The following is a 25,143-nucleotide window of genomic DNA, read 5'->3' on the forward strand; positions in this document are numbered from 1 at the left end:
CATACATTTCTAAAAGACTTCCTAAATTCTGTAACCTTGGTCATTTTAGAAGGGTCTTTAGCCAGGTCTTTATCCCGTAACAATGCTGTGCTGTGAGATACAAATATTACAGGAAACAGGCACATGCCTATCCTATGATTTAACTCTTTCTTTTCAGTGTCTCAGGCATCCTGGATCAAACACACCTCTACAACTTGGTAAGATCCTGCTCTTCTCTCAGAAGTACTGAATGCAATCCGTGAAGGTGATATTTGCAAAACACTAAACTGATCAACACCCTAAGTGACGATGTCAAACTTACGACAAAAAGTACACTGCACTGAATGCTGTGAAAAATTAAGCGCAAAACGGGACAAATGTTTACACGCATACATATACAGAGGAAGACTTAAGGAAAAAACTAAGTGCAAAGACGTTTAGAGACACACGTTTTCTTAAATTTTACCAAAATTCAGTATCTGACAGAACAGTAGTAACCACACCACAATGGTTGGCTGAAACCAACTCAAGGCAAATACTGAAATCCACACCAAACGCCAACAGACGCAAAGCCAAGTGCCATGATGCCGAGCACTCTTCCTCTGTCCCAACGGAAACATTTCAGTGAACACAAAACCCAAGCGAGGGAGAGGCCTGCGCTGGTGACTTAGGGCAGCAGCCGGTCCCTCCCTTACAGCCGCACACCATCAAGTTCCCAGGCACACACAAAAAACTGCACAAAAAAGGATAACACCATAAACTCGAAAAAGCATCCTGGGCATTTCAAACAAAGGAAAATCACACTGTACTACAGCTTCAAAGCTCAACTACAGCAATCCTTAGGGAAGGGGAAACACTTGGAATTCAAAGGCCGAGGGGAGCAGACAGATCTCAACGTGGTAATCTCCCAGCTGATCCCAACACCACAAATAAAAACCAAAACACTCCTTTCACGACAACTCCAAGTTTTAAAATGTTTTCTTCTCACATATTCAGAAGTAGAAAATAACGTATTTGAAAAGAATCTGAAACAGAAACGGGAACAAATCAGAAACACAGCCACAGCGTGATACGAGATCGGAACCCTGGGGAGGATGGGTTTGGGACACGTCTCCGGGGCTGAACCAGCATCTGGGCGGTGCCTGGCACTGAACGGTAAGCAGGTAATAAATGTATGCCAAGCGAACAGCATACTCTCAATTCTGCACGCAACTACTGTGTTACAAAATGCAATTTCTAGTTTCATCACAGGTCTCGTAGGAGTACCGTATTTTCTCATGATTACAAAAATCTGTCCAAGCCAAGGATCCCAAATACACACACTGGACCCACACCATCCTATTTCAGACGCCAGCGGAGGTCTGGGGCTCCCTAAGACTCTCTGTCCCTCACAGAAGGAGTCTGTGAGGGTCAGTGTGTGGCCCGTCTCGCCAGGGTCCCTTCTCTCTCTTGGTGCCACGCGCCCCCTCACAAACCACTAGGGAGCCACCCGCCCAGCACTCTGCCCTCGCCCTGCACCTGAGGCCGGGGGAGCACAACTCCAGGAGGAAGAGAAGGTGAGCAAGCCCTACACGGACTCGGGGAGCTCTGCCCTGGGTGGCACCGGGAGCTCCATTAAACCCTCAAAATCAACTCGTGGCAGGTGCTGGCTTCCCCGGGGGAGATGATCCAAACCTCAGGGCTGCTGCTCTTGTGGCCCAGAAAACCACCGAGCATGACCTTTTCAGGAAACCCTTTCCCCTCCCGCAGGGGATGGGCTGGGGTCTGGCTCAGAGGAACACGAGGCCCGCCGGCACGGCACCCACCCTCGCCCAACTATCTTCGAACGCCTGCTGCCCGTTCCGACAGAAGACTTCCCAAACACGGACAGAGCCACCCTCCTGTCCTCCTGGCCACAGCACCCCTCCCCCAGCGTGGGGGACCAGGGGCTTCATAGTCCTTTTAAGTCTCGTGCAAAGTGTTTTTCTTTTAACTCCTTTAGCAGGAAACTTCACACGCTGCTGGTGTGGACCTGAAGCCTTACTCCTTGCTGCCTTTCCAATTCCACGCATGCAGGTCCGTGCAGGTGGAGCCTGGGTGCACGGGACGGGGGCACGCTGGCCACCAGGTCTCAGGCCCACCCGGGGGGTCACCACCCGGGCCCTGCCTCTCCCAAGGGCCTCTCCCACCGCCGCAGCTGCACTCTCCCACGTCCAGCTCCTCTCGGCGCGCCTGACTTCAAAGGCTTCCCCTCTCAAAATGTGCTGCTCCTAAACCGCAGGACAAGTCTTCACACGTTATACCGTCAACGGGGCCCCCATCCATGCGGCCTTCCTAACCCGTGACCTCATGTGGGAAGTAGGGCTTCTGCAGACGATCCAGTTACAAACTCTCTCGGGTGGCCCTGATCCCATGTCACTAGTGTCCCTATAAAAAGGGACATTTGGACACGCAGAGGGAACACAATGTGAAGACACAGAAAAGGACCATCTGAGGCCACCAGAAGCTGGAAGAGGCCTGGGGAGGGACCCAGCCAGGTGCACCCTGTCTCAGGCTCCAACCTCGGGGTCTGCTGTTCCCGCAGCTTGGACACTAGCACAGGTGCTGCCTCGGGCTGTGACACAGCTTCCCCGTGGAGGGTGGTCTGCAGGGCGTCCCAGGCCCCTGTGCGTCTCCACTCACCTCCACAACGGCCGCGGGGAGCTGCCCAAGGACCGTCAGGCACTAGCAGCAGGAAGTCTTTATTCCAGACACACTGTGGGCAGGGAGTCAGGCTGCTGCTCACCGCACAGCCCACCGGGGCAGGAGCAGGGCCTCGAGCTCGGGCCCGCGTCCTCACACCCCTCAGGCCCCCGGGGGCCCATCCTCACTGGAGGTGACCTCCAGGCCCTTGCTGGGGAGCCCAGCCCGCCCAGCCCCACCCCACCCCACCAGGCTCCTCGTCACCTCGCTGGCTACCGCCCCCAGGGCCTCACTGGCCTCCACCACCACCTCCTCCCCAGGCTCCAGCTCCTCGCCAGCTGCCTCCGCGACCCTGGAGGAGAACAAAACGACCGGCTCACGACCCCCCATGCCTGGCTGCGCCCCTCCCTCTGCAGCCCCGCCTGCCTGTGCTGCACCCACGCCCCCTCCTCGGCCGGGTGCCCACGCAGCACCCGTGCCCACATGGATGGGACACAAGCGAAGAGAACTCACTCTCGCTCGGGAAGAGGCTTTCGGTTTCAGAGCCTGGTTTTGGCTATCCAACCAGAGGGTACGAGTCAGGAGAAAGGCCTCCCAGACAGCATTTCCTGCTAGGCCTGTAATGGTCAAAGCTTTTCTGTCTTAGAACATCGTTCTACCAAGTAACGGCATCCTTCAATAATAAACAAATGAAGGGATCGTCCTGATTCACATTAGTATAATCCTTGCTCATTAATTTCTTCCAATTCACACGCTCCTAAGGCTAGTTTTGTGCATGCTCTACATGCGGGAAAGTCAGCCTTGAAAGGTCGGCCTGCACCCCCACTGCAGAGCCAGTCTTCAGTGTCTTAGAAATGGTTTCCCCTCCCTCTCTGGGAAGGCGTCTGTCAAGGAGGCTTGCGTCTATCTGCAGGCCTGCAGGCCCACATCCTCTTCCCACCACATAACATTCCTTGCAGCGTGGCAGTCTGTGCAGCACCCCTCAGGCCTCAATCCTTCCCACCAGCTCTGGTTCTTCAAGTCTCCTCCCCTTTCATCTGGGGAGTCTGAAGTCAGAGTGTTTTATACTCTGATGAACGCAAAGCGACGCTCAGAATGTCTTTTAACAGGTTTTGAGCTACTCTTTTTGTTTTGGAAAACGGGAGCGGAAAAAAGTTGGTCGTGTGAAAAATTAAGATGAAAAACTAACACACCCACTATAAATGGACGTTATAACCCGGTTGATCTGGATACTGAGAAACACCCACTAAATCCCTGCTAAAGCAGAAAACCCCCAACCCTACGTTCACTCGGATCTGCACTGAACATACCGCCATCGGGCCGCACTGTTACTTCATACATGCAGTAGCCGTGGCGCAGATTCTCTTCCTGTCTGTAAACCCTGAGAGCCTAAAAATGGAAGTCACCTAGAACACCTACAAGAATGGACTGGACAAGTTATCGCTGCCACACTAATCATGAGAAACATACGGGAAACGCCTAGTGCTACAACGTGAGCAACGCAGTATCTCAAACAGAGGGCCCGAGAGTCTAGAGCTACAGGAAGACTAGGTCTCTCCTAAACTGGACTCTGAATCCAACGGAAGAAATTTCCACCGTACGTCCTGCAATCTGTAACTCTTCTAAGCCAATTACATACGCACATAAAGATTTCTTTCTATACACGAATCTCAATTTAGAAGGTGTGAAGATCAGTACTCACGATGGATGAAAACCACATGCTACTTAACTCACCCACGTCTGGCTATCATCTCTACTTCCTCACTCTAGAAAGAGCGGCTCAAGGAAAATCATTTTCCATGAGAAAGCCTGGCCTGTCAGATTTTTCTCCCAAGGAAAACAAAACCTGGCTACTGTTCAAGCACTAAGGGCCTCTTCCCTTGAGAAGCCCTGGAAGTGATGAAGCAGCGTGTGTGAGCCGCCGCCACAGCCCTTTGGCAAGGGCAGCCTGCTCTGCCTTCTCTGCCACCCCCATCACAGCTCGAGGTGGCAGAGACCGGGCCAATTTCACCCAGCACTGCCCTGCTCCCCCAAAATAACACATCTGGAGCTCGCTAAAGGTTGTAATGAGACACAAGGTAATTTTAAGACGGGAAAGATCATTAAAACTGTGTTTTTCTTACAGTAAGATATCTTACCAATATAAGGGAAAATTAATAAAGGACACAATTATGTCTCGTATCGTATCTACAGGGAGCCTTCCCAATACAGATTTATGGTAGCAGTAATTAATGCAAAAAATAAAGTCTTCAAAACAGATGACAGTCTCCTCCCCCATCCCATTGGAACACTCCCCTGCTTAGCTTTTGTTGTTACATTTGTCCGTGAAAACGCTAACATACGCTACTATACATACACACCTTTCCTCCATAAGCTGCTTTCTTAAAAAGTAAAGCCATACAACAGTAAAAAATAAGGAAACGCAGAAACTAACACACCGTTGTAAAGCAATTTACTCCAATAAAGATGTTAAAATAAATAAATAAGGACAGTCTCTCTGAATCCCCATCTGAAATAAACTGAAGGACTGCGCCATGTAAAAGGCCCAACACCTACCAGACACGGTAGCGCCTTACTCCTCTTCGTGCCTGCGACGGGCAGGATCCACTGGTTCCCGTGTTAGCTGCAGACAGAACTGCTGTTCTTGTCTCCCTCCTGAGGGGCTGCAGGTGGCGTTCAGTCTTCTCAACCAGGCGCCAGGCAATGAAGGGAGCAAACACAGGGTATGTCTCCCCCTCCAGGAGCCAAAGACAACAGTGGCCTCAGCAGCACACGCTGAATGAACCCTGACCTCTCGAGTCGCCCAGCACACCAGACGTTCCCGACACCAGACCCTAACATGAGCTCCCGACACTGTGCCTCTAGTCGGGCACCAGGACCAAGAGGTGCAGCGGATGGGAAACCCTCTCCTACAATGAAACAGCAGCTAGAGCAGGACGGTCTCCTTTGGCAAAGCTATTCGCTCAAAGACGAACATCTGTGATGCCTTGCTCTAGAGGTGTCCTTTCTTTTCAAAAACTGCAAACTCAATAGTCCTAACACCACAATTAGAAAAACAAAAACACGTTTATAGATCAAATGTCTTCTGAACAATATCTGCCTCGATACTTAGTGTTTTTAACCAGACTATTACACAGCAAGTTCACACAGAATTCATCGTCCGACCAGGAACAGCATTTCTGAGCCCCCAGTGTCCACATCCTTCCCACTGCAGAGGTAGTTCAGCAGAGCCAAACACAGCCAAGGAAATGAGTACATTAAAGCCTTTATTATGTAAAGACGCAAGGTGTAAAATTCAGAAAAGTGTTCTGAAGGGAGAAGGAAAAGGGGTTTAGTTAAACTCCTGCACTGCTCAGACAGCAAGTTTAAGGACAAGCTACAACTGTGATTAAACAGAACGGGTATGTCTGTCTCCGTGAGTCACGGACACATCATGTAACCAATGACGCAGATGATGAACTTACCGAAGAAGTCGAATGAAAACGGGTCCCTTCCACCAAAGAATTCCCTGAAGACATCATCTGGGTTTCGGAATGTGAAGCCAAACTGAAACGGACCGTCGAAATGACTTCCACCTACAGAAGCAAGCACAGCTCTGTTACGGATTCCTGCTCGCAGCTGACACACAATCACTTGTCTACAGAACATTATATTTCAGTATAAATCATGATCTAAAAAAGGAAAATATTTCATAAACCTGAGGCTCTCTCAAGGCCTACCGAGATCACAACCACCTGAGCCCAGAGCTGGGAAACGTGCTTGGACGTCAGCGTCCCTGAGCTGCACGCAGCACCCGAGGGCTGTCTCACCATCTCTAAATGTGTCATCAGCACACAGTATTACACTATTTTGATTCTTTGTTGTGAAACTTCATGTAAGCCAAGCACATAAACGTTCACTCATACGTGTGTACGGTCAGTTTGGAGCGTGAATGTCTAAATGCTCACTGTGGAGCCGGCAGGACAGCAGATCACTGCAGGAACTTTTCATCAAAAATACACACGTCTAGGCCTCACCACCAGAGGCAGTTACTTTGGTGAAAGAATCTGTTTTTTTAAACCCTGAGGCTATTTTGACATACCAGGTACTGCTCTCAGGGTACAAACTCATGACGTGAGGTTTTACAGTACTTCCTATCTACAAAATGTACACCAATATACACTTCCTAGTATAACGAGATTTTTAATAGGCTTTTTCCGTGTTATCAATTTCTCCTCCCTTCCCCCATCCAGCCCACCCTCCAGGCTGCATCTGTATTTACTGAAACATGAGTGTCCAAGAGGAATAACACACTGAACCCCCATAAGACCCTTTGCCGTCAGACCATCTCCTCTTGTCACTACAAGGCCAAGAGAAAGACCAACGTGTACACACATACCTCCACCACCACCATTTAATCCTTCTTTGCCGTATTTGTCATAGATGTCCCGTTTTTTAGCTATAAATTTAAAAAGACAAGTCAGTAAAGACCAAGTTGTTCTTTGCCCTCAAAATTCAATAAAGTGTTTCCAAAGTTGTAAACCCAAAGACCCGCTGTGGTTCTCAATTTCCACGATCAATTTTAAAGAGCTAGGCCTCCCTTACTGTAGATGAAAAGGCAAAAGAGGGAACATCTAAGTGCTTCTCTCCCTTAAAAACAACTCGAAATGTTTTTAAGTACTGTAAAGTTTAAAACATTTATTTCACTCTACTGCTCACTGCGCCCACGAATACTACATCAAAACCCCACCATAGAGTTGCAAAACGATTCCAACCCTAGACATGTACCTTCTTACTACAAAGTCCAACTGGGGGATAAGATCTGTGGCACAAAGAGGAACAGGACAGGGACTTGGTGAGGTCAGAAAGGAGACGAACTAAGTAACAGCCAGAGTAAGAGCCAACCCAAAGCCTACAGCTTGATCACCCTGGTCTAAGGCAAGAGCCCACCCAAGCCTTGATGATGGTCTACTATCCCTGGTCATCTTATCATTTGTGTTCTAGAATAAAGACAACTACGATGCAGCCCTGCTCAGACGTACAGGTTCTTTTGATACACAATGTGTGTTCCCCTAAAATCTCATGTTCTACAAAACCGTGTGGTAAAATAACAGGAGTTTATGGGGAAACAAGTGTAGAAGCAAAGCATTTACAGCCCGTTTTTGGTCATCAGAGACTTGTAAGAACAGTAACTGTCTATCTGTGAAGGTAACTCCTGGGATTGAAGGCTGAATAAGAGAACGTGAAAAATACACTCCCCCTCACCAAAAAAAACAAAAAAGCAGGATCTTTATGGGCGTTTAAAGGTTCTCTTTCTACCAGAAATCAAGCTTGACTTTAGTCCTCCATTTTTCTAGTGTCCCTGGTCCGTGAAATCCGCAGATCTGGGAGTGCTGAATCAGCACACGAACACCAGGACAATGACAAGGACAACAAGGACAAAAGCAACTTGTGCAATAAGACGACTAGGCCTTCCTTCAAAATAAAGTGGGAGGGGCTGTTAGGACATAAGCAAGATGGTCCCGTGTCAACACGGGTGTCACCACGGGATGAGATGGTCAGCTGTCAACACGGGTGACACTCACATGGAGCTGGTTCTAAAATCAGAACTCTCTTTTAACAGTGAACCTGGCTACATGTAGTGACACTTGGAGCAAAGGGTCCACTCCCTGTGGCCGGTGAGTCCACCTCTCATCTTTTACAGTCTCCGCCTCGACTCATACCAGGCTCTCCTGTACTGCTTCCTGGCAAGGTGGTGTCAGCAGTTCTCCAGTCTTCTCCCTATCACACGGCCCACACACAACGCTTCTCTTACCAAGAAGCCAGGGAATCTATCTGGCTGACAGCTACCTTCCGCATGACCCCTGAAACTAAGCCAGCAGATCTGACTTTCAGTTCCATTCAATACCTAAGCTCTAGACCTGGGGAGGGAAACCTACAAGCTGCGAAGCCCGAACCTCAGCTGTACGCGTGATGCCTGATTTCCTGACGCGCAGGAGATCCTTTCAAGCAGAAGCCAGCACATTCACACAGGGTGTTCAGTAGGGCAACGGGGATGAGAGGTCACGACACCAACTACACAGGTGGCCTCCACCGCACCCACAGTGACCCAGACAGATTCCCGCGACCTGACCTGTCCCGTCAGTCCCCAGACCAGGGGTCAGGACTGCTTTAAAAGAGCCACCCTAGGAGAAGTCTAGAGGCCAGGGTGCCCACAGCACTCACGGCTAACCTACCAGGTGGCTGCCAGGAACAGGAATGTCAAGTGTGCACAAGAAAGACCCTTCTCATTGTCCCACAGCTCACTCAGCCACCCCTCCGTCCGCAGGCCCTGGGGAGGGCGCACCCCACGCTGGGCTACTCACCATCCGATAGCACCTCATACGCCTCGGCTACTTGTTTGAATTTTCTCTCCGCTTCTTCTTTATTCTCAGGATTTTTATCTGGATGCCACTTCAGTGCCAGTTTCCTATATCTTAAAAGGAGTAAAAGGGTCCTGATCAATCCAATGTCCAGAAAGCCAGTGGACTTTCAAACATAACTAAGCAAAAAAATGACAGCTACAAACTAGCGAGATTAACCTTAGTCTCTATTGTAACATCTCCCTTTCTGCCAGAATGAAAAAAAAAAGGTTCTAAAATCGACAACATAATACAAACCCACATCTAAAGATAAAAAAAGTTTTTAAAATGTGTGAGGACCAAAGTACGGGCAGCATGCACTCACGGTGCTAAGGCTGAGAAAATGGAGCGCGTGCAGACAGAGGCCCTGCTCCCTGAGGAAGGAGCCAACGCGACTGGCCCTATCCCTATGTCCCCGTCGCCTGGCCAGCCCATCACTTTCGCATCAGTGGGCGAAGGTGGGCCACTGGCCACAGCACAGTGGAATATTCCAGCATCTTTCACGACTTCAGATTTGAATTCAAGATTCACTTAAAAGATTCCATGACCAAGGTCGGTCTGCTCCATGGTTCCAATTAACATTAACAAGTACATGCTTTCCAAATAACAAAAAAAATCCTCTTTTCTAATTAGCTAAACACATTTCGGGGCGGGGGGGGGGCACGAGACGGGGAGAGGGCGTGCTCCTTAAAAATCTAAGACTAGAATACGAACCGAACAGTCCTTCTAACACTTGGCAAGTTATTAATGTAAGGCTGCTGTGGTTCAGTTTAATTTCAGCATTTTAATCAAAAACCTCAGCTTAACTTATTAAAATCGGATTAAAGCTGGAATCTAATGATAAAACAGTACTTTATCATTAAATCACTGTGGACCTAACCATGCAGTAGCAGACCAAAACCCCTCAAGTGCTGCTACAAACCCTCCATTGAAAAATGACAAACCCTACGAAAGGATAAAGAGAGAAAAAACAACTGGTTTGCACTAGCATGCTCGTGTGAAAGTGAAGAAATGCACACGCGTCCAGAATAAGGCTCAGTTGTCTACGCCTTGTGAAAGGCTGCTGGATTCCTTCAGATTCAAGGTGTAACGCAGCGAGTTACGGGGCACCATGTGTTCGCCTCTGCACTCCACTGCTTTAGTCACCCAGAGACACCCTGCTCGAATCGTGTCTGGCACAACACAGGCGTGATTTTCCATCAGTTAATATAAGTACTGTGCACATATTACACTTATTTAAGAACAGTACAATTACTTCCAACTGTACCAAACTGTTCTTGCTTGTAACCGTAAGCGAGTGTGAGGAACCCCACAGCCCACTGGTGACACAGCTCTAAGGTACGTCCTTGGCCGCCTGGTCCCCACTGTTTCTTGGCCAAGGTCTGACACAGGGATATTCTGCAAGCACCTTCAGGTATGCCCAACAGCAGTCAACCTGCTGAATTAGTTGAGCATTTTTAAAAGAACGACCTGGTTCAAAAATCCTTCATTTCCATCTGCACACCTACTGAGTCTAGTAGTATAGACTTCATTAAGCCTTAAAAAGCTAGTTCCTACAACACAAACCGGAAACTGATTCCCTATTATTCCAGGCTTACGCATTAGTCTGGAGCTAGGCTAAAAAATCTATCAACCTTCTGCTGTACGTTAACACTGAATTAAATCGATCCCAGTTTACCTTGAGAGCTGCCCGTGACCTGAGACTTGCCTCAGATGCCTCCCGTGGGCCAGGCCCTGGTCACAAAGGTTCAGCAAGGACAGACAGTAGTGCTAGGCTCAAGCGTGAACGTGGACCAGGACAGGGTCATGCAACGGGGATCTTTAAGCAACTACACCAAGGATGTTATGGCGACAACCCTACGAGCACCAAGGCAGCTCCACTTCCAAGTCCAGCATCAAAGTTCTTTGGGCTGATTTCACATCCTCAGCAAGTTTTTGATCTGATTCCAGCAGAAATGGAATCCACTGTCCCCAGACAAAGTGACAGAGGAAACCAAGTGCCCTCTTCTCCCTGAATGACAGGTGGTAAGGTGGGCCTAGGTCTGAGGCAAAAGCTAACTTGTTAAATGCTGTCTACAATTCAAATTAGCCTGCAGCAGTCAGAGACTCACACCACCTGAAGTGCCGTTTCTAGGGGCGATATAAAGGTACACTGCAAAAGACCGGCACACTAGTGCACAGACTGACGCATTCAGAAGTGCGATTACTTACGCCTTTTTAATATCCTCGGCTGAGGCATGTCTCTGCACGCCTAGAACTTCATAGTAATCCACCATGTTTTAACCGGCTGCTGGAAACGAGTCCTGCAATCAGAAATCCACGGTCAGTGACAAGACTGCCAAGGCTGGGCTCATCTTGGGGGCAGGGGCGGACAGAGCAGGGGTGAGGGGTGTCGCCTTGCCTGGGAACTAACCACCAGCCTGTTGGGCCGGGGCCTCATCTGGGAGCCGATTCCAAGGCTCACACCCTAAGACCCTTCCCGACGTAGGAAAAAACGCTCTGAAATGAGCTAAGAATAGTCTCAACTAAATAAAACCGACAGGTGACTCTGCACCAGCCTCGGGGCCCGCCGGCCACCAGCTGCCAGGCCCCTGTTGAGCAGCCCAGAGCATCGGTCCCCTCCTCACGCCCTGCACTCCTGTGCCAGACACTGGACAAGCCTGCGGCCACCTGACAAACATGCTGTCCCTGCCCTGGGGACGCTACACAGGAACGGCAGACACCTTCCACAGCCGGGCAGCCCTTGCTACTGACCAGCCAACATCCTCCCACAGCCCCTGGCTCTGACTCAGGGCTATTCCTGTAACTGCCCCTCTGGCCTCCCATGCCCATCCGTCAGACATGAAAACAAACACACTGTGCCCCTGCTGGCAGTCCTAGTGAGAGGGCACCCAAAAAGCAGGCCTTCAGGGGACACCTGCGGTGCGTTCTCCCCATCACTACACAGCGCAGGATGACGAATCCCTGCTGCTTCCACCACCACTACGAGGATCGAGCCTCAGGTGCCACAAACTGAACACAACCTACACATCTGCTCCCTCTTAAGATGTGAAGTCTAACGAATTTACTTCTTTACATTTGACTAAGTCACCTCATCGAGCCAGTGACCAAAAACTTACAAGAAACAGGCCTATTCCACACAAGAGTACAAAGTAACTTCACCCAATAAAGCAAAGTTCTTCTATCAAGCAGCTGTGCTCAAAACTGAAGCTAGGGGACTTCCCTGGTGGTCCAGTGGGTAAGACTCCACACTCCCAATGCAGGGGGCGCGGGTTCCATCCCTGGTCGGGGAACTAGATCCTGCATGGCGCAACTGGCAGTCTGCATGCCGCAACTAGGACCTGGCACGGCCTAAATAAATAAATATTAAACAAAACCAAACAAAAAACCATTAGCATAGTTTAAAAAAAAAAAAAACTGAAGCTAGGCTTTCAATAGCCTTCCCCCAAATTCTAGGAACAGATTTTCAAATGAAATGTTCTGACTGTAAACAAATACATGAGATCACGACCTCCCTGAGGCCACTCTGCTGGGGTTAAGTAATGTCACAACTGGGAAATATCCCCATCTCAAACAGGATGCACCGTTGTATTATACTCCTACTTTGCAACACTGGGGAGCAACCCATGGTAAAAAGAATCTGTTGCATCACGACTCAGCACGTAGGTGCGCACGTCAGCCTGTGCAGCCCTCATCGGACATTTACAGAGGACTCCACATACAAGGGTCAGGAAGAACACAGAGAAAAAGGCCCCTCCATGCCAGTCCAGGGACTGCGTGCAAAAAACAACTCAAACATATCACAGGGGAATCAAAAATAGAAACCCCTCCTACTACCTCAAAATCTCTAGAAATGTTAGATAAAAACCCAACCAACACCTCTGAAGAGCCAGCTGAGCTGAAGCAGTTAAAAGTGCCAGAAACAGAGAATTAATTACACCAAGAACGGTGACCCCGAGGGGGCGGGGCTGTTGCTGTACTTTCAGGACGAGACTTGCTTCTGTGGCACTAATGGCTGCAATGAAAATCCATAATTTAGTCTCCTCAAAAGGCTGTAACTGCAAGAAAGGGAGACGAGAAAAACTGTCCACTGAACTGCAAGGGAGAGGAAAGGGAACACCCCTGAGAATCGAAGCCTTAAGCCTTGGAACTGCAGAATGGAATCCCATTACCTTCATTAACCTGCAATGCTTCCAAGCTCCAAAACCACCAAATACTATTCCAGGGTGGGGAGGCAAAAAGAGCTGTGCTGGAGAAACAAGTATCTCTACAACCCACGTTGTGTACGTCTGACCAGTGTGGAGATTTTTCAATGCGCTATGGAGATCTAACGCCCAGCGTGGTGACTACCACCAACAATACTGTGTCATATATTCAGAGTTGCTGGGAGACTAGATCTTAAACGTTCTCACCGCAAAAAAAAAAAAAAAAAATGCTGATTTCATAATGTAAGAGGTGTTAGCTAACTCAGGTGGCAATCCCGTTGCAAGACGTAAATGATTGAAATCAATGTCTCAAATCAATTATATCTCATTTTTTTAAATAAAAATTTAAAAATAAAATGTAACCTTATCAATGAGAGGGAAGAGTGCACAGGCATCTTTGTGAGAAAGCACAAAACAGGACTTTAAAATTTTTTAAATTTAACAAAACAGGTATAGTGGGCATAATTCTAAGTGTTTAAATTCTAAGTATTCTATAAACATTAACTCATTTAATTCAAATACTTTAGTAAAACAATAAGAAAATTAAGATCAAAGATATCCTAAAATTGAATTTGGTTTGCTTCTCCAGCTTCATCCAGATACAACTGACATACAACCTTGGGTAAGTTTAAGATGTGCATCGTGCATGTTAATTTTATTAAAATTGAATTTTTTTAAAAAACTACAAATGACCTTTGAATAACATGGGTTTGAGCTACACAAGTCCACTTGTATGCAGATTTTTTTCAATAAAGATTGGTAAATTTTTTGGAGATTTGAAACAATCTGAAAAAACTCAGAAGAACCATGAAGCCTAGAAATACTGAAAAAATTAAGAAAAAGTTAGGTAAACCACGAATGAAAAAGATATAATGTAGATATACACCAGTCCATCCTTACATAGGTATAAGGTGAGTGATATTTAATCAAAAATTAGTAACATTTTAGTTTTTGTTCTATAACTTTGCTTTCAAAGAATTACATAACCACACAGTATGTCTCTCCCTCCAGTATCAGCTTATCACAAGTGGTTTTTTAAAAATGTAACAATGTTTCCAATACTGTATTATGAATGAGTGTAATACTGTATGTCATAAAAATTTTATGATTCATTCATTAGTGTATAGGCTAGGCTATCGTGAAGCAATCCTATCGATTACACTAGGCTACCGTAAAGCAATCATACTGCTGCTGTTTCGTTAGCGATGTACGAATTATCATATCTATAAACAAACGTGAATTGTTTTCACATTATCTTTTCATTTTTGTCACACTGACAGACAATTCATCTTGTAAAAATATGATGTAAACTTATGTTATCAATAAATACAATACTGTGAATGCAATTTCTCTTTTTTATGACTTTGTTAATATTTTCTCTAGTTTACTGTAAGAATACAGTGGTATAATACATATAACATACAAAGTACATGCCAATCAATCAACTTTGTTATCGGTAAGGCTTCTGGTCAACAATAGACTTTAACTTTGGGGGAGTCGAAGAGTCATACACAGGTTTTCAACTGCAAGGGGTCAGCACCCCTAAGCCCCACGTTGCTCAGGGATCAACTGTACACTCTTTCGAGAGACAAAAAACAATTCAAACTCCTGGGGCGGGCAGGCAAGATGCACAAGGCAAAGTGAGCCTGGAAATTCCTACCCAGAAGAGACGGCCCGTAGGAGCACAGCAACCTCACGTCTCCTGGAACCACAAACCTGACACTGCCAAGAACACCCGCAAAGCAGCAGAAAATCTGCACCCCTTCATCTGCACTGCAAAGGGCTAGTAATTAACTCGGGCGGGTATCTTCACTTTTGAGCTCCACTTACTGCTGCATGGGGACATCTTAGTGCCCAGCAGTGTCAAAAATGCGGGGAAACCTTACCAGACCACTGTCACCAATGGGACAAGGAGAGAAGTCGCAGGATGAAGCCGCCCTCTCCTAAGAGTTGAACCACTTGCCTGAGCCACATGTGACCAGAGGTCACCAGTGTCAGATGCCACTGCTTAGACATCTCTGCTCCCAGTTCAAAGCTCATGTTCTCCTAAGTCCAATCGATTTGTCCTATATTTGCAATAATGTGCCAGTGTCTGTGCAGACAATCGTGGCGAAAAGCAAGAACCTCAACGCAGTCGGCGCAGACATGGCGAGATGGGCTTCGACTTGGCCGTGCCCGCCAAGTGGTGAACGCTGTGACCGCTTAACCACCTAACACATCCCCCGGGAAGATTCATCTGTCCCACAGGACCGTCACGGGGACTGAGGGAGCACGTGAGCGTCATCAATTAACAGCGCCTGGGACACAAGCCACGCTGGGATGCTGGCTATTTTCTCCCTTTCTAAATGGAGACTTCAGAAGGAAATGCAGATGAACTGAGTGAGGCCCATCAGACGCCCAGTCTGCAGCCAACTCTGGACACAAACGCTGCCTTCACTACAGTCCTGTCCAGCTCCAGCCAGCCCACCGCTTGAAGCTGACTCTGACTTACAGTCAAAAGGAAAAGCTTCCGCAATTAACGTCCAACACGCACATTCAGGGCTCACGCTGTTTGACTTCCCAAAGCCCTAAGCACCCAGGGGCTTTCTGGCTGTGGAGTCTCCTGGTTTGCGTACCTCTTGCCAGCCTGCTCCCCTCAATCAGCCTGTGAATAAACAGTGGGAACGCCGGGGGCTCAAAGCCCCCTTCTCGCCCTACTCCTGTGTTTTCATCCACACTGTTATTTAAATACCATTTATGTAGCAATGATTCCCTGATGTTAGCTCCAATCGTAGATCTCACTTTGGCATTCAGACACAAACAGACAGATGGCTACTGACGTAGCCACTTGGACGTCTGACAAGACATCCCGAATAGAACATGACCAAATTTAACTCCCGGCCCTCCTCACTCCCACACCTGGCCTTTCCCTATTAATTCTGCCCCAAGCTGCGTGGCTGGAAACCTTCACCATCACCGACACTGCTACGCCACCACATACACACAACAAACTAATCCACTGTTCTGCCTGGTTTACCTGCAAAATACCTCAAACCCCTTCACTTCTCCTGATCTTCAGTGGCACCAGATACCCTACTCGGAAATACTGTGGCAGCCTCCTTCTCACGGCCAAGATGAGCTGTAAATATGCAGATGCTATCACAACAGACACTACCTACTGTCCAGCAGCAAACAAACCAGCTCTAAAGGACACGGTCGGCTCCCCTGGGGAGTCACGGAATGACACTTCACTGCGCTAGCTAATGCTAGGTCTGGGACAGCAAAGGTACCGGATGAGCCCAGGATATGCTGTCAATCAACAAAGTAAAGATGCCAGCAGAAAGCACAGGCCCGGTCAAGAAAAACACGACTGTGGAACTGGGCCAGCTTGGAGGTGACTAAGAATAGGTGATAACTAAGTGCCATCTGGGCTCCAGGGCTGGTGTCTGTGGAGAGAAAAGCACTTTGGGGGGAAACTGGTGGGATGTGAATAAAGTCTGTAGTTAACAGCACTGTACCCACATAATTTTTTAGTTTTGATAAACACCAGGGTTACATTTGTTATGTTATGGAAAGCTAGGTAAGAGGTATACAGGAAAACTCCTGTACTATCTTCACAACTCTTCTGTAAATATACAGTAGTTTCAAAGTAAAAAGTTCAAAAGTCAGTCAAAAGTATGTGCAACCATGTCAAAATGACGTCGGAGCAAAACTGATGGAACATCCACAGATCAGAAGGGATTCTGAGTTTCAGAAAGAATGGCTGCCGTGCATTTTTTCCCTCCGGTTTTATTGAGATATAACTGACATAGAGCACTGTGCATGTTTAAGGTGTGCAGTATGACAATGTGACTTACGTACGTCATGACACGATTATCACAATCAGTTTAGAGAACATCTATCACCTCATATAGATACAAAATAAAAGACACAGGAAAAGTATTTTTCCTTGTGATGGAAACTCTTAGGATTTACTCTTAACTTTCACATAACACACAGCAGTGTTAATCGTATTTCTCATATTGTACATCAAATCCCTACTACTTATTTCTCTTATGACTGGAACGACTGTTGTGCATTTTAAGTACACATACCAGAGACTTCCCTGGGGGTCCAGTGATTAGGACTCCGAGCTTCCACTGTAGGGAACTAAGATCCTGCATAGCCACAAGGCGGAGCCAAAAAAAATAAAGAAATTTTTTAAAAGCATACGTAACAGCAATAAAATTAAAAACATTAAGCATTTATTGCACTGCCTTTCCTATGCAAACTACACGTGAAACCAAATAGCTGATGAGCCAACCTTCTTTTTATAGATGAATTCCAGCAGACAAATGCAGAAGAAATGCCGGAACTTGAAAACACTATTATCTTGAAACCCCCCAACACAGTGATTCTCAAAGCACAGACTTGGCCCAGCAGCATCAACCCGATCTTGTTAAACAAAAATGACCTTTTAAGAAACCGAGTTCAAACCACCGCATAAAGCCTTCCCACTACAATGAACACTAACGAATCCACACTCTCTCTGCCCCAACAGACTCCGGGCGCAGACCTTAGCTCTGGACGACCACCTCTTCTTTCTGAACAGTGGAGCCTTCAGGGAACTGTCCCTCTAGGTCCTTGTTCAGGTTACATAAGGCATTTGAATTTCTCTTCCACACAGATGTCCTCAAACATTCAAGGGCTTTACCTTCATGCAGTTTTCACTCTCTAGGCTAACACAGCCTCACATTTCTTTGCAAGAACACTACCCTGGTCCCAGCCGAGAGCAAGCTCCAGAGCTGCAATTCCTTGGTACCCAGAACCCAACACTGACAATGAGGACACGCTCCAGCCGTCACCAACAAAAAGTAAGACCACCGCAGCCCCCCCTCCCTCTCGACTCCCCTAGGAAACACCAGAACCCAATGACCAACATAGACTTGGCTAAGCCGTGGTCTTTCTGAGCCTGCGGTCACTGTCCTGCCTCCTATTACTCACTCTGTACGACTATGGCTCTTCAGACAAGTGAAGTTCACAGCTTTTGCCCATAAATTCCACCTTGGATGTGGTGGCCCATCGTCCCAAATGACCGACCCTTTGGGATACCAGTTACACCATCAACGCATCCACGCTCAGTAAAAACGACGATATAATTCTGAGTGAATTTCACTACGTAAATTTAATATTGAAAACAATCATGATACTCTTGGGACCACGTCATCAAGTTTAGGAAAAGACAAACCTGTAAACAAGTTAGGCACATACAATTAAGGAAGTACGACAGAGTGCTGGGGAGAGGCTACGGAGGCAGTGGGGCCAGGAAAGAGGTTATGGAGTCAGCCTGCGCCACCAAGCCCTGCCACGAGGGCAGGGCTCAAGCACTGGACGCTATGGACACGCTCCCTTATCAACAGTATCCTTTTAGTATTCAACCAGTGCCAATAAGATTAACAAATTTTAATACAAACTCAAATTAAAACGTGCTCTAGAGACAATAAAGTGACAATACCCCAAGGTCTAGAAACAGAGGACCAAATGAGGTCCCTTATCCCGAGGATACCTCCTTGGAAACCTGAGAAGTCGGCTTCAGTACTGATCCCACAACCACCACCATGCAGTGTCAGCCGCAGATTAATTCATTTCTTGCTGCTTCAGAATAATCAGGCATAAAAGAAACAATCTAAGTTTTGACAAAATGGTTAACTGCATTCAAATTACTTTTGACTAACCCCGGAGTTTTACACAAAATAAAAAGCCACTAATGGCAATTCCCTGGCGGTCCAGTGGTTAGCACTCCATGCTTTCATTGGTGGCCTGGGTTCAACCCCTCGTCGGGGAACTAAGATCCCACAAGCGAAAAAAAAACAATACAAAACAAAAAAGCCACTTACACACTTGTATCAGGAATTTCTCTACAGAATTCAGTATTTCTAAATATTTTAAGTGGCTGTCACCTAGCCCCTAAGACTGGCCAGGTGTCCTGCTCCCCAGAGAAAACTGTAAGGCTGGAGGGTGAGAGAGAGCCTGGACTCTGCAAACACTTCCAGTGCCCACCTCCACCCCTGTCATCTCCGTGCTCAGCTGGCACTACAGGGGACAGCAGACACCAGAACACACGGGCCCTCGGGCGACTGAGACCACTCGACCTGCCCTCCCTTCTCAATCACCCCTGGATGGAGGGAGCAGCGCGCTTCCACACCCCGCACCCCAGGGTCAGCACATCTCCCCCTCAGCCGCAGAAAACGAGGCACAGTTTCTGTGACAGAATGCTGCGTGGAAACGCAGACAGAGCCTTTTTCAAAGCACAGTGTCCACGAGGACTTCAGGCAGGTGGCAACTGCTGCTGGCAAACACCACCTCAAACCGAGCTGCCTGACCCGCAAGCCAAACACAGTCACTTACACCTACAGTCATTAAAACTAAACAGCACTGGAAACTCAGCCCCTCAGCCGCACAAGCCCCATTTCCAGGGCTCAGCCCCCAGTGTGACTACTGGCACCCACCCCGGAAAGGACCAGTGTGGGAAATCGATTCAGACTTAAAGGGAATCTGGGTGAGGAGTGGCAAGATGCTCGTTTCGAACAACCATTATCAAAGTTCTGAACTTCCCACTGACGCAATCTACTGTATGTTAAGGAAGCTGGAGGAAACCAATGCTTCAGATTTTCAATTAAGAAAGAAAAAGAATGTTTCTTAGGACTAGTTTGTTAATCTATGCAATTTCCAACAAAACAGGCCTAATCAAGTCAAAAAAGTTTAACTCTGCCTCTTTAGTAAAGCCACTAAGTAGCCTAATACCCATTAACCAAAAATAACTGCCTCTTGGGACTTCCCTGGCCATGCAGCGGTTGAGACTCCGCACTTCCACTGTCGAAGGCACAGGTTCAATCCCTGGTCAGGGAACTAAGATCCCTGCAAGCCACGCAACGCGGCCAAAAAAAACAAAACAAAAACAAACCCTGCTTCTTCCAATAACTTTATTCGCCTTCAATGTTAGGAGTTTCAGAACACACACTTAAGTCTCATGGTACCTAAACTCACGTGCGGACCACTTGAGTAGAAAAGTGTGCACCTCCCCAGGACCTGTGCACATACTTATAAATTACATACAGGCACCTCAGAGATATTGTAGGTTCAGCTCCAGACCACAATCAAGCCAATTAAGTGAGTCACACAGTTTTCTGGCTTCCCAGTGCACATAAAAGGTTACTTTACATTATACCTGCTAAGTGTGCAATAGTATTACGTCGAAAATAACAATGTACATACCTTAATTTTTTAAAAACCTTTATTGCTAAAGAAAATGCTACGCATCACCTGAGCTCTCAGTACCTTTCTGCTGGTGGAGGATCTTGCCTCCATGCTGATGGCTACATGGCCGTGGCAATTTCTTGAAACGAAGCCATGAAGTTTGCCGCATCAACCGACCCCTCCTTTCATAAGGATTCCCTGCAGCATGCAACGCTGTTTGGTAGCATTTTACCCTGAGCAGAACTTCTTTCAGACTTGGACTCAATCCTCGCAAATCCTGCTGCTGCTTTTTCAACTAAGCTCATGTCCTACTCTAAATCCTTTGTTGTCATTTCCACAATCTTCACAGCATCTTCACCAGCAGCAGATTCCATCTCAAGAAACCTCTTCTTTTTTTTGCTCTCCATAAGAAGCAATGCTTTCTGTGGAAGTTTATCCTTAGATTACAGCAATTCAGTCACATCTCAGGCTCTAATTCTAGTTCTCCTGCTGATTCCACCACATCTGCTGTTTCTCCTCCACTGAAGTCTTGAACCCCTCCAAGTCATCCGTGAAGGTAAGAATCAACTTCTCCCAAACTCCTGTGAATGTTGGTATTTTGACCTCTTCCCATGAACCACAAATGTTCTTAATGGCATTTAGAACGGTGAGTCCTTTCCAGAGAGTTTTCAATTGACTTTGCCCAGATCATCAGAGGAATCGCAATCTATGGCAGCTGCAGCCTTACAAAATGTATCTCTTAAATAACAAGGCTTGAAAGTCAAAATTATTCCTTGATCCGTGGGCTGTGGAACGGATGCTGTGTTAGCAAGCATGAAGACAACATGAATCTCACTGTACATCTCCATCAGAGCTCTTGCGTCACTGTCAAGGAGCAGTAGTTTTTTTGAAATGAATCTTTTTCTGAGCAGTGGGTCTCAACAGTGGGCCTCAACAGTGGGCTTAAAATATACAGTATACCATGCTGTCGACAGATGGTGTCAACCAGGCTTTGTCGTTCCACAAGCAGAGTAGACTGAGCGCAATGCTAAGGGCCCCAGGATCTTTAGATGGTAAATCAGCACTGGCTTCAACTAAAGTCACCAGCTGCATTAGCCCCTAACAAGAGAGTCAGCCTGTCCTTCGAAGCTCTGCAGCCACGCACTGACTTCTGTCTACTGTGGAAGTCCTAGTTGACATCTTTCACTAGAAGGCTCTCTTGTCTACACTGAAAATCCGTTGTTTCGTGTAGCCGCTCTCGTTAGCGATCTGAGCTGGATCTGCTGGGTAACTTGCTGCTTCGCCTTGCACTTCTCTGTTATGGAGACGGCTTCTTTCCTTAAACCGCGTGAGCCAGCCTCTGCTGGCTTCCAGCTTTTCTTCTGCAGCTTCCTCACCTGTCTCAGCTTCACAGACCTGAAGAGAGTCAGGGCCTGGCCTGCATTCGGCTTTGGCTTCAGGCAGTGTCGTGGCTGGTCTGACCGTCTATGCAGACCACTGAAACTCTCCTCAACAGCAATAAGGATGTGTTGCTTCCTTACCATTCGTGTGCTCACTGGAGCAGCACCTTAATCTCCTTCAAGAACGTTCCTTTGCCTTCACGACGTGGCTGTTTGGAGCAAGAGGCCTAGCCTTCAGCCCGTCAGCTTTCCACACGCCTTCCTCTCTCAGCTTCAGCATTTCTAGCTTTTGATTTAAACTGAGAGACATGCAACTCTTCCCTCACTTGAACGCTTGGAGGCCATTGTAGAGTTATTAGTTGGCCTGATTTCAACATTGTTGTGTCTCAGGGAACAGGGAGGCCAGAGGAGGGCGAGAGAGATGGCGGGTTGGTGGAGCAGACAGAACAGGAGCTGTTTTAGCTGGGCGGGGTTTTCAGGGCCCCAAGGCAATTACAACAGTAACATCAGAGATGACTGATCGCCATTACATAATAATGAAAAAATCCAAACTATTGCGAGAATTACCAAAATGCGACCCAGAGATACAAAGTGAGCAAAAGCTGTTGGAAAAATGGGACCAACAGACTTGATCGATGCAGGGTTGCCACACACCTTCAATTTGTAAAAAAAAAGGCAGTATCTAAGAAGTGCAATAAAGAGAAGCGCTGTAAAACGAGGTCTGCCTGTACCTGAACTACTACTATGTACATCAAAACCAAAAATAAAATTATAAATGATGAAACTAAGAATACTTGTATGTACTTACCAAGCATTACGGTTTCATATCATAGCTAGCTAACATCTCAAGGTACACTGGAAGGAGAGAGCCTAGACAGTTTTCTCCACAACTGACAAAGAGGTGGTCGTTAAGTGTAAACATCATCTCTAACATGCAGTCGTTGCACAGTCTCTTACCCCTTAACCACTTTACTGATACAGGTGTCCCCCGCTTTTCCAGAGTTCTCTTTACAACACTTCACCTTTTAAAAAGACCCACATTAATACCTCGTTTTTGCCAGCCCAAGAAATCCGAACAGGATTTTCACTTCTACAACAAAAGGAAGAATCAGAGGCGGCGCCCACCCCGTGGAGCATGTCAGCATGGACGAGTAGAGTCAACTTCAAATGGCCACAGCTCAGCAGAAGCGTTTACTTCCCTCCTCTTGAAATATTCATAGACGATTTTCAACAAGCACCTCAGGTGACAGACACAAATATCCATCTGGAGTGTGAGGTGCTCCACGATGCGTCAGCTCTAAGAACCCAAGTTTTTTGAACAGCTTAACTGGCCCCTTTTTTAAGTTATAAAATTTTGACTTTAATGAGTTATCTAAAGGGGAATTTCCAAGTCATTACACATGCCCCATGTTCTTAACAACACTTAAAGAATATATGTTCCCTGTATAAAAAAATAAATAAAATAAAATTCTAAAATTAAAAAAAAAAAGAATATACGTGCCCAACATGACTGTTGTAATCCTGAGACCTTTGGCTACTCTGTCCCAAACCCTGCCCACGCACACAAATAAGCTGTGTACCTGGGCTAAACTGACGATCTTGGGACTTCCCTGGTGGTCCAGTGGTTAAGACTCCACGCTTCTGCTGCAGGGGGCATGGGCTCGATCCCTCGTGGAGGAACTAAGGTTCCTGCATGCCACACAGCGCAGCCAAATACAAGATTTAAAAATAGGGACTTCCCTGGTGGCGCAGTGAAGACTCCGCGCTCCCAAGGCAGGGGGCCCGGGTTTGATCCCGGTCAAGGAACTAGATCCCACACGCATGCCGCAACCAAGAGTTCGCACGCCACAACCAAGGAGCCCAGCTGCTGCAACCAAGGAGCCCTCGAGCTGCAACTAAGACCTGGCGCAACCGAGTATTTTAAAAAGATTGAAAAAATTTAAAAATAACCATCTTTCCACCCAAGAGTCTGTTCTCAAATTATCTCTCCACCTAACATCTAAGAAACCTTGCTCTGCTTGCAATAAAAATCCTCCTTCATTCCTTCCCAATCCAAGAGACTCCATATTGAAAATGGAGCTGAAGGGGGAAAAACAACCTTCCTCCTTCCAGAAGGCTTTTCATTATCATCCACCCCATAGATCGCTATTTATACTGCACACGGTTTTACATAATGCAATTTGTCCACTGAAGACATTCCCTGTCTTTAGCTTAAAAAACCAGCAAATCAAAATACTCATTACTTCTAACTTAGAAAAAGACAAATCAAAGTAAACGTCTTCATTTAAATGTTGAATTCATGTTGTGTCATGAAACTAATTTTCTGCAATACTACTTGCTTAATGGAATGGAAGGAGGCAAATTTAAAGAAAAATAAATGATAAATGTGGCCACACTTCCTATATGTCATTTAATTATCTGATGAATTCCCCGCACACACAGAGGTAGGGGGACAAACAGAGGTGAACTACCAATCCTTATCACATGAACTTAAGTCATCTACTTATAGTTCATTCTTACTCAATATGCCTTAAAGCATTCCTGAAACAAACAAGGGGGGTACTTCCCTGGTGGTGCAGTGGTTAAGAACCCACCTGCTGATACAGGGGACATGGGTTCGAGCCCTGGTCCGGGAAGATCCCACATGCCTCGGAGCAACTAAGCCCGTGCACCACAACTACTGACCCCACGTGCCTAGAGCCCATGCTCCGCAACAAGAGAAGCCACCGCAATGAGAAGCCCGCGCACCGCAACGAAGAGCAGCCACAACTAGAGAGAGCCCACGCACAGCAACGAAGACCCACACAGCCAAAAATAAATTAAAAAAAAAAAAGAAACAAACAAGAGAAGTTATTTCCTCTATAACTCAGGATCCAAGACCATTCTTTCAACTGGCAATCATCACCTATTAGGCACGTGGAGGCATGACTAACTTCATTTCATTAAAATAAAATAATACATGCCAAGTACTCAGTCCTGGTACTTGTGAACTGAATTTGTATGCTATCTGTATTTTTGTCCAACCTTCCTAAACGCTGGATTCCATTATTAACCACAGAGAGTAATCAAGGAACAGACAAACCGGGAAAAAGGATCCAATTCAACCAATATTTTCTGAGTACTCTGGGTCCAGGACAATGCCGCAGTCACAAACACACACAATTAAAATTCCAGGCCTGCCCAAAGGACCTCACAGGAAGGCCCCAGTGCGCCATCACACGCACAAGGCAAGCTCTAAATGTCTTTCTTGGTAAAAGGCAGAATGAAAATTTCAGAGTGCATAGAATCACATGCTGCACGAGGAAATCACCATCCCAGGGACAA

At 46.9% G+C, this 25,143-nt stretch overlaps 1 protein-coding gene across 2 annotated transcripts in view; it reads right to left on the reverse strand.

Annotated features, from left to right (window-relative positions):
• Positions 1-25,143, reverse strand: part of DNAJB6 (DnaJ heat shock protein family (Hsp40) member B6) — a 55,533-nt gene that overhangs the window by 27,457 nt on the left and 2,933 nt on the right. For both annotated transcript variants that reach the window (XM_060305031.2, XM_030854360.3), the window contains exons 2-5: positions 11,232-11,323; positions 8,985-9,094; positions 7,019-7,078; positions 6,105-6,215 (exon numbers count right to left, since the gene is read on the reverse strand). In XM_060305031.2, coding sequence (XP_060161014.1) covers positions 6,105-6,215; positions 7,019-7,078; positions 8,985-9,094; positions 11,232-11,296 — 346 coding nt within the window. In that variant the 5' untranslated portion in view covers positions 11,297-11,323. The remainder of the gene's footprint in view (positions 1-6,104; positions 6,216-7,018; positions 7,079-8,984; positions 9,095-11,231; positions 11,324-25,143) is intronic.

Source organism: Globicephala melas, chromosome 9 (assembly GCF_963455315.2).
Source record: "Globicephala melas chromosome 9, mGloMel1.2, whole genome shotgun sequence".
In the NCBI taxonomy this organism is placed as follows: domain Eukaryota; kingdom Metazoa; phylum Chordata; class Mammalia; order Artiodactyla; family Delphinidae; genus Globicephala; species Globicephala melas.